Genomic DNA, 10,723 nt, shown 5'->3' on the forward strand with positions numbered 1-10,723 from the left:
ATCATATGGTTGTGAAAGGTCCCAGTGTACTGGAACTACCAAAGTACAGCTGTTTGGTATGTAGGCAGCAGGAATCTGCACATCCTGCAGGTGGTGGCCTGCCTCAGAAACAACTAAGGAGTTAGGGCAGGTCAGAATAGAGGTGAGGCGCAGTCACTGGGTATAACCGCCAGTCCAAAACTGCAGCACAGATTTTGTTTAAGGATAGCAGCCCCTAGTGCAGCAAAGTGATGGAACAGAGGGAAAAGTTCCATTTTAAAATTGATTCACAGTCCATCAAAAGTGACAACTAGAAAAGTACAGTAGCAGTAACAGTCCTAAAGCTTTTCGACTCCACTTATCTTATTGATCACGTTTGCAGCTATTATCTCTCAAGTATACACTTCCTGATAACATATAGCTTTGCTGAGCAGTAGCAAAGATAATTAGTTTAATAAAATTAATGAGACACTATGAACACTCCAATTTTTTTGTTCAGATAACCAGAAAGCAGTTTGAAGAGACAGCACACAGTACAAGGGGTTTTCTTTATTCAATGCTTAGGCATCATAAATAGATCTCGGCAGGGGGTTAGCACCATGATTATATATTGACGTACAAAACTGATCTTAAATATTTAATATTAAACTTAAAAAACAACTTTAACAAACATGAATAGTGCCACACCTCTACAAGAGCCAGGAAGTTAAAATCAGGGCTGTTAGGCCATCCTTAATTTACATGCATGGAGAAATATAAAGCAAAATGGGGTAAGTTACAGACCGAATATGGGGCTTTTAGTTTCCAGACACTTGCTGCTATATCATACTAGACCAAATTCATCCCTAGTGTAACTCCACTAAAGTTACATCAGCAATCAATTTGGCTACATTTTTCTAAAATATCCTGTAAGAAAAGTTCAGGGGTGTTGTTATTTTAAGAAACCAGTATAGCTTGTTCTGGAACCTTAATCCCTTTGCTCTGAAGTACCAATATGTTAGCAACAAAGTTCCTATGCTGAGCATCACTTCAGCTGCCCCATCTGCCAGGTGTGTTTGGGAGAACTCAAGCTGTTAATGACCCTTTTGCTTTTGAATTCTGCAGAATTACCTTCTATAGAATGCTAGGACACAGCATGTGCATTCTACCTGGATGTCCCAGGAACATTCAGGAATATTCAGGTGGTTAAGTAAAGTAAGTGCTGTGCTTAACAGAATGATAATGCCAAAAGCATTTCTGGAGTTCTTACAGCTCAGCATAATGAATGAGTCAATTCATCTACCACATAGGAGAACAAACACAGCAGCATGAAAACTGCCATACTGGATCAAATCCATAGTCCTTCTCCTCAAGTAAACTATCACCAAGAGCAGACAGTACCAGCTGCTTCAGAGGAAGGTATAAGAAACCCTTTAGGTGGTAGCTATGGGGTCATCTATCCCCAAGGGAAGTTTCCCCCTACAGTTAGAGATCGGTTTTCACCCTGAAACCGAGTAACTCCAGAAATGCTAGAATAGGTCCTTAATATGTACAGCTATGCTGAAGACAACTTAAACGGAGATCTTGTCTATGCATGCATCATTAACAATCCCATCTCACTTTTTGTAAAGATCAAGAGTTTGCTCCTGCGTCCCAGGAAATAGCTGAAAATCTCACCCAACTAAAAGCCTGGTTTATAGTTTTAGCACATGATCCTAAAGTTCTTGCACATTTGTTTCAATAAGAAGTTTGAATATTCAAGGACTGCAGGACCAGACCACGGCAAATCTATGTATCAGCAATTCTAAATTGGAAGAAGAGAAAAGAAAAAAAAAAGTCTATACACTGAAGAGTGACGGCTTTAACCAATCTTCTATTGATGGTATTTCTTAAGATTTGTATAATTTAATTAATTTCATCTTCTACATCTGTGCTTTAGCTTCCCTTTAACCGTTTCTTTACTTAATTTAGTTTTGTCTTTGAAGATGCCCAGTTGCAATAATAAACTGCAGATATTGCTACTGATGAGCCACACAGGTGTTTGTATTGATAGAGTAATGGGCAAACAACTAAATTAGCACTTATTAGCTCCCTCCACATTTCCTTCTTGGGAATCAACACCTTTGTATACCAGCTCTTGTTTGTTAAGTTTTCCAGACTACTGAGTATAACGGGCCAAGTTTTTCTCTCAGTATTAGTGTAAATGTCAAATAGCAATTCCACTGAGTTGCTCCACATTTCCATTGATATATCCAAGAGCAGAATTTGGCTCAGCGGCTAAGCTTCTTATACAGAAATTAAATGTAGTGACTCAACCCACAGCCTGTTGTTGCAGGATCTATTGTACTATGTTGGTTATGTATTCATTTGACCCATTTCATATTTTTAGCCAAATCTACAATGCCGTGTGTCATCTTTGACTTGTAATGGCAAGAATGGACATTAGAAGAGTCACTGATTCTTATGTTTCAGTTTAGATAAATGGTCACATTACATTGAATTAAACACACTTGAAGACACCCTAAACTCTGCAGGTACAAAAAAAGTAAAGGCATTTATTGAAAAAAAATGTTCAGCAAGACAGAAACCAGAAAAAAGGCTAAAGAACCCAGCCTTTTCCATGGCCAGTCAATGCTTAGTATTCAATTGAATGAGCTGAACACTTGGTGTTTTGAAAATTTAGAACTGTTTCCTTGCAATAGCTGTTTATGTTTCCATCAGGCACCAGCTTCCATTCATTCATTGTTATTATTCTAAAAGGAGATTTCTGTTCAGGCAAAGAGACTTTATAAATCAGCAACACTATGGTGACCAGATGTCCCGATTTTATAGGGACAATCCTGATTTTTGGGTCTTTTTCTTATATAGGCTCCTATTACACCCCACCCTCATCCCGATTTTTCACATTTGCTCTCTGGTCACCCTACTATGGATCAACAATTTCAGTTATCTCAAAGACAGAAATTATGTGGCAAAAACTGAACAGAGAATGTGGTTTACCTAGAAGACAAACCTTTCCAAGTAGAAACACAGGAAATATTTTACTCCAGATTACAGGGAGAAGAGGGTCCTCCTGTCCTTTCACATACATCCTCAACTACAAATGCTCTCATGGCCAGCACAGGATTATTTGGTATTGTTTTGGTGGCAGCTAAAATTGTACTAGGCATTTTCCCAGCACCGAGGATACAGCTCTGACACAAAGAGCTCAGGTTTAAAAAGGAGGTGAATTCATTTGTACATTTCACTTGACCTAATTTGCAGTTACGGATTCCATCCTGCCAAAGAAACATTCCAAAAAGCCACACTGTTTAGAGACAATTAGGCACATATAACATGTTTGCTGCATTTCTCTCCCACATATTGGAAAACTCCTGCCCATATCTAATAAAGACACGTTTGGGAGGAAGGCATGGAGTGATGGTGGTTCATGCATGTGGTGGCTGTGCTGAACAGGCTGGATCAAGCCTGGCTAAGGTGAGGAAGGGAGAAAACAAACAGTGTTCAGCAGTGTATTGCCCACAGAAATTAAGCCTTCTTCCTAGTGCTCTAAGACACTGCCTTATTGCTAATGTAAGAGGTAATGCTACGGAGGTGAGATGCTGTCTCAATTCTTTTCCTTAGTACACCTGTGCAGCACAGAGCAGGATTTGGTCCTTTGTTTAAATGCATGATATGTCATTGCTAACATTCACATGAGAACAGGACCTTTATTTCTTAAGGGTAGATCTGCTCCTTTTGCTTGTCCCTCAATCTGAAGTTATTGATGTCATAATTGTTTATGACTTCAGATGAGGACTAAGCAACCAGAACAGATGAACACAAACTCAACAGCCTTTCTTCATGGACGAACTGCTTCTCAAACATTTACATGGGACATCAGTTGCTCTTTAACATTCATGACACAGTTCAAAGACAAATATTGCAAGTTTCCCCGGAGAACTGTCAAAATTTATTTTAAACCTTGTATCTTTCAGTATCACAGGAAAATGCCAGTATTCTACTATTTGTTTGTTTACTTAACTGCCTAAAAACTCTCTTAATCAGATTACGGGGGTAAGTATCTTAACACTATGTTATTCTAATTAATCAAAAAACTATCCTATCATCTTCAATTTGAGCTGAGTGAAAACTGGTATAATTTACATATACATACCATGCAATATAAGCTTTATACCAACAGATCCTAAATAATTGTTGTTGTTTGCTCAGAAGTTGTACAGTTATTTTTGAAAAAACAAGCTCATAGTTGTTTTCCTTCTGTAGGCTGTATCTGGGGAAAAACATGCTTAAGATCACAAAGTTTGCCCCACAAGGCTCTCAATATCATCTTTTATATGATACTGGCAAGCTCCTCAGAAAAAAGTATGAGGGTGCTTTTTTAAAATCAAAAGAAAGTTCAGAAAGTTTGTTAATGCAACTTTCCCTTATCAATACTTGAGGTACACATACACTCATTCTCTCTTAGTAATGCTAATAAGCTCAGAGTGCAACTGGTAGGAAGTTAATGGCAGTCTCAAATGCCTTTATTTTGTTGATAACAAAGGGCGTGTTTTTCCACTGCTGTTGCACCCTGTGTAGTAATTTACACCTGTAAACAGTGACTGCAACATCCTCACATTCTGATTTGGTAGTGTTTTGTATCTATTTTTTACAGGTGCAAAGCAGCCGAAAATCAGGCCTATGTCTATCACAGTAGTATCTGCATAACAATCTTTATGGTAACAGTTGCATAACTTGGACTTACCATTAGCATTTTTCCCACAGATGAGATGCTCGTAAGGCTGCAGTACTCCCCAAAGTTCAGCATCATTGTTGATGACCATCTCAAGGATTTCAGAGGAGATCTCCCCACCTCCTCCTCCATCTGGGCTCTGACTCGCTAGAACCCTGCCTTTGATTTCTTCCACTAGATTCTCCATACAAGATGTCAAAGAGATAGCTGCATACTCATGAATCCTTACTGAGATCCTAGTGTCCACCATCCACCTGAAAAACCTCCCCACTGAGAAGGTGAGGCCACATCGGGAGGATTTGCCTTTCCTCAATCCATCTCCTGCACTCATGCTGTACAGGGAAAGAGCCTTGACAGTAGCTAGGACACAGCTTTCTGACAATGACCAGCTCTGGATGAGCTTGATGGCACTTTGGACCTCAAATCTAGTGCATTTGGAATGCATCACACTCAGACGTTGGGCCTCCCTGGAGATCCTGATCAGGGCTCTCCTAAGTAGCTGAGAGAGTCTCCTGACAGCTTCCTGAGAAAAGTTTCTGGTATTTCCTTCCCCCTTTCCTTTTCTGAGTATTTTCCCAATGTCTTCATCTGTCCAAGGGAATTCCTCTAGATCTGGCAGTTTAGGACACTTGGAAAAGATGTCTGCAACTTCGGGGTCTTCTGGCAGAACAGTGTTCACTGTATCCCAGCTGTTATTCCTACTATTCATGGAGCCTGAATAGTACCACCAGTTGCCCCTGTGCTGCGATGATGAGAAGGCTTGGGAGTTGGACTTAGAGGAAGAGAGACTAAGGGATCTGCAGGAATCCCCTGCCCCATAACCAGAGTCCAAGGTTAAATCCTCCAGGGTCTTCAGAGTAGAGCTGTATATCCCAGCCATAGGAAAGACTTGTGATCCAACCCCTTAGAGGCACAGAAAGGTGAAGACGATGAAACTAGATCCCTGCTGCAGTTAGTGGACCAGAGAGGCTGGCACCACAAAGAGAACGGCTGGGCAGCTTATAACATTGCAGAGGAGAAGCAAGTTCACACTTCAGCTTCAGAGGCTCCTTCAGGCTCTGCTGGGTGCCAGCTGACTCCATTCCACAGGCAGGCTGAGATCATTCATTTTCCGTCTGGAGCAAGGATGGAAAGTACGAGGAGGGAGGGGGAAGTGTCAGTATCAAATACTCCCCAACGTGCCAAAGGAGTCTCCTCCTAAGGCAGGTCACTTCAGAGCCTCAAGACAAGGCCAACCCCCCCTCTCCCGCGAGCCGGGTGGTTCTGAAGGCAACGAAGTGCTGAGCAGGCAGGGAAAGGATGGATCCGAAGACTAGCCCAGAGAATCCGTCTCCAAATCGCTACCCAGAGCAAAGCTCCAGCCCATCAAGGCAGCGCGGCAGCAGGAGAGCCAAGAGCAGCCCGGGGAGCAGCAGACTCCACTCCAGCCGGCGCTCCGGCCACTTGCAGAAGCTTTGAGTAAACTTCTCTGTTGGGCACCCAGTGTGCAGATGGCATGCAAATAATCTGGGGAAAACACCAATCAGCGGCTCCGGAGGGGGCTGAGGTAGCCAGTGAAATCCGAGCTGAGCGGCCCGTATGTAAAACGGACGCAGGAAGAGGGTCCACGGGGAGGAGAAAGCCGGGGTGGGGGAAACGGTGGATTTCCAAACTCAATGCGTTTGGGTCAATTTGCAAAACTCCGTGGAGCAGCCGCCTTTGGGCGACCCCCGTCTCCCTTTGCACGCCGTGCAGGCGACCGGAGCGACTTGTGCACCGCGGGGGGCTCTCCGCTTGCTCAGCCCCAGGCAGCGGGCTGCTCTCGGAGCAATGACGGATATGCGAGACTCGAACGAACGAGTCGGGAGGCTTGGGATGAAGCGGGTGGGGGAGTGGATGTAGGACAACGCGATCACCTGTGGGCAATGAAGATGCAGCTTTCCCTTCCCTCCTCCCACACCATCCCGAGTGCTGTCTGCCTGCAGGAGACCATCAGAAACAGGGGGGTTCACTCTGATTTTCACTAGCGATTTCTTTTTCCTCCGCCGCTGGACAATGAAAACTGTCCAAAGTGAAGATCCCAGCTTCTGAGTGACAGACCAAACACGTGCCCCTGAAAGCAGTGATTGGACTGGACTCTCATTTCATTCAGACGCATAATTTATACGCAGAGCTGTACGAACAGGCGATTCATTTACCTGTCTCCTCCTTCCCGGGCGTAGAAAATGAATAGGTGGATTGTAAGCGTGTACCATGTAGCCGCTATGCTGCTCCTGAAAGAGGACTTTGTATGTTAGTTTACACAGTTTTGACCTTGGGCCATGTCTCGTTTGTTTCTTTCCCTCACTCCAAAGTAATCGTCTTATATCCCTCTCTAGTTTGTTTATATATATACTTAATTGTTGCATTTCTTATTTACTTGATGCAACAGCGTCGCCTTCCGGTAAGAAAATCAATTCAGGCCAGCTTCCTTACTTACAAGCGTTCAGGGCTTTAATTTTTAAATGGTACTATCTGGTTGAAAAGAATATATAAAAAAAACAATATCTTTGCCTCTGCCATGCAGTTCTCCCATTCTTAAAACTAAAAGACGTATACATCTGTTTTACGTTCTAATTTATTTCTCATTATATATACTGGCTTTTTGCAAAGTAAACAAACCAAAACCATTATACCAGCCAAAAACTACAATACATGTCTATGTCTAGACTGTAAAAAACTTCAAGAAAAACATCTATCTTTTGCATATCATACAGCATTGATAACATTAGCACTAAACAGCAGAGATGAGTTAATGAAAACAAGCTAGTCTGTTTTATGTCTCTAGACAATTAGTTTCTTGTCATTAATGCTTATGCACTAGCTTAGAGTTACGATTTGTTTATGTTTGTGTTGTTGCTCATTTGTTTTAAAAGTGCTGTTTCTAATTCACTTTTGTTTAGTTTAATGGAAACACTACTATTGGTCTTATTCTCTCATAGACAACTCTTTTCTTCAGATTTGTAAATTTCACAAGACCTCTGTGGCCACTTCTTTCTCTCCTGATTTATATTTGGTATTTAAAACTTCCTGCCACAGGTTTTAATTTCGGTTACTTTGGTCATTAGTTTAAACCAGGAGTCGGCAGCCTCTGGCATGCGGCTCATCAGGGTAAGCACCCTGGTGGGCTGGGCCAATTTGTTTACCTGCCACATCAGCAGGTTCGGCTGATCGTGACTCTCAGTGGCTGCGGTTCACCGTCCCAGGCCATTGGGGGTGGCGGGAAGCCGCAGCCAGCACATCCCTCACTCACGCCACTTCCCACTGCCCCCATTGGCCTGGGACAGCGAACCGCAGCCAATGGGAGCCACGGTCCACCAAACCTCCTGACTTGGCAGGTAAACAAACTGGCCTGACCTGCCAGGGTGCTTACCCTGGCAAGCTGCATGCCAGAGGTTGCTGACCCCTGGTTTACATAATTAGCTCTGTTTTGCAGCATGAAAATCAGTCCAAACAAGCCAGCAGTTCTGTATATCTTCAGTAGATGGCACCCTTTATCCTCTGAATATCACACATCATTCAGGAGGAGTTATTTACGTTAAGGGCCTGTGTTGGCACAAGAACAACTGGACATAAGCTGCTCATCAACAAGTTCAGGCTTGAAATTAGGTGAAGGTTTCTAACCATCAGAGTGAAGTTCTGGAACAGCCTCCCACTTGGAGCAGTGGGGGCCAAAAACCTAGTTGGTTTCAAGACTGTGCATAAGTTCATGGAGGGGATGATATGATGAGATTGCCTACAATGGCATGTGGCCCATCTGCGACTGCTAGTAGCAAATATGTCCCTGAGTTGGGACACTAGATGGGGAGGGCTCTGAGTGAATTCTTTCCCAGTTGTCTTGGTGGTGGGTTATGCTGACATGCTCAGGGTCTAATTACCATATTTGGGGTCAGGAAGGAATTTCCCCCCAGATCAGATTGGTGGGGGGGTCACCTGGGGGTTTATCCTTTGGCAGCATCAGCAACATGGAGCATGGGTCACTTACACGGGTCACTGTTGCAAATGGTGAATTCTCTGTAACTTCAAGTCTTTAAATCATGATTTGAGGACTTCAGTAACTCAGTCAGAGGTTATAGTTCTATTACAGGAGTCAGTATGTGAGGTACTGTGGCCTTTGACATGCAGGAGGTCAGACTAGATTATCATGATGGTCCTTTCTGGCCTTAAAGTCTATGAGTCTATTTACAGTATTAAAGTAGCAACTTTCCTTTCTTCATATTTCAGCACACTTGTTTTCAGAGGTGACACATAGGGCAGGGGGGGCTCATGCTCTCCTCCTCTCCCCCTGTTGAGGTGGGTGTGCTTCCAGGTGGTGCTCTTAACTACAGCACAGCATTAGCGTGGAATGTGAGTTCTACAGAGGAGAGGTGCCTCTGGGGCAAGGAGTCTGTATTTTGTTTACAAACAGAGGCAGGGTGATTAGGATAAGAATGGTCTGGTAAATAAATTAAGGATCTGGATGATTAGATGAGTCTGTAAAACAGGAATCCCTCTGCAGGGGGTGGGGGTTATTGAAGAGAGAACATGGGACTCAGAAGAAATACATCCAAGCCGCCTTAGCCAAGGTTACATTCAGAAAAGAGGGAAATTTGGGGGCATAGGTGAAAAGGAGCCAAAACCGAGGGAAGGGATAACAATGGTATAGAGAGGTTCCCACTCTACTTGTGGTACTTATGTAGCCCCATCACCATAGTATTTGAGTGCCTCACAATGTCTAACCTATTTCTCCTCACAGCCCCTCTGTGAGGTAGAACAGTGCTGTTATCTCCATTGTAGAGATGGGGCACTGAGGCACTCACAGAATGAAGGCCTGATATGAGGTATGAGATTTTCAAAAGTGCCTGGAAGGTTAGATGCTTTTTGACCCCACTAGATGCCTAGTTGCATCTTTGGGTGCCTAAAAGGCTTTGAAACTGTTCCTAAGGCACTAGCCTGAGGTCATACAAGAAGTCCATGTGGAGAGTAGAACCCAGGTCTCTCAGGACTAGCTCTCTTCTCACTGAACTAACCTATCTCTCTGCTGCAAAAAAAGAGCACTCTGATAGATGGGAGGAAAACCAAGAAGGCCAGATTTCTGAGACTCCAGGAAATAGTCCCAGGTGGTTGGGAAGGATGTCATGGTTGATAGCATAAAAATCAGCCCAGAGGTCAGGAAGGATGAAGAAAGAAAAATAGAGAATGGGAGTCAGCTAGAGGAGATCACTTAACTCCCAAGGGGTGGCAGATTCTGCCCCATGCTGCTGTGCAATTTTACATGTTAACTGAAAAACATTTTGTTTTGAGTTTGAGAAAAGGAAGGAATGAGAGTGTCATATGAGCATCAGATGTGTTTATGATTCAAATTCTTAGGGTTTCAGCTATATCCGAGGCAATTCCAAAACAAAGAACAGAAATTGCATCCAGAGAGTTCATAGATTTGTATTATGCCCTAGGCACCATCTATGTGCTCAGCACTGTTCTGAATATGCCAGAAAATGTAGTCCCTGAGCCAATGTATAGCCCTGGATAAGATGGCTCATATATTTAAGTGTGAAGTGTGTAATTGTTGAGCACATGTTAATATCTGTGAGTGAAGGTGCTGATGGCAACAGAAGTTTTATCTATTTAAGGACTGGAAGATTTGAACCTACAACTTCCTTTCAGGAAGAAAATCTGCCCAGAGCTCCTGTGCCTGTTTATTTTCCTTTCCTGCCTGCACTGGCCCTGATATACTTCAGAAGTCTCAATTCTTTTCTCAACTTTAAAATGTGGAATTTTCTTGGTGTTTGGTTTTAAATATTCTCTTGTGAGAACTGCAACTCAGGGTATGTCTACACTACGGGATTATACCGATTTTACAGAAATTGTTTTTTTAAAACAGATTGTATAAAGTCGAGTGCACGCGGCCACACTAAGCACATTAATTCAGTGGTGTGCGTCCATGTACTGAGGCTGGCGTCAATTTCCGGAGCGTTGCACTGTGGGTAGCTATCCCATAGCTATCCCATAGTTCCTGCAGTCTCCCCCGCCCTT

At 43.2% G+C, this 10,723-nt stretch overlaps 1 protein-coding gene across 1 annotated transcript in view; it reads right to left on the reverse strand.

Annotated features, from left to right (window-relative positions):
* The window catches only part of ABTB2 (ankyrin repeat and BTB domain containing 2), a 217,830-nt gene extending 211,670 nt beyond the window's left edge, over positions 1 to 6,160 (reverse strand). Inside the window, exon 1 of the mRNA XM_032770696.2 lies at positions 4,706 to 6,160. Coding sequence (XP_032626587.1) covers positions 4,706 to 5,573 — 868 coding nt within the window. The 5' untranslated portion in view covers positions 5,574 to 6,160. The remainder of the gene's footprint in view (positions 1 to 4,705) is intronic.
* Positions 6,161 to 10,723: the final 4,563 nt, after the last annotated feature.

This window comes from Chelonoidis abingdonii, chromosome 4 (assembly GCF_003597395.2).
Source record: "Chelonoidis abingdonii isolate Lonesome George chromosome 4, CheloAbing_2.0, whole genome shotgun sequence".
NCBI classification, from domain to species: Eukaryota; Metazoa; Chordata; order Testudines; family Testudinidae; genus Chelonoidis; species Chelonoidis abingdonii.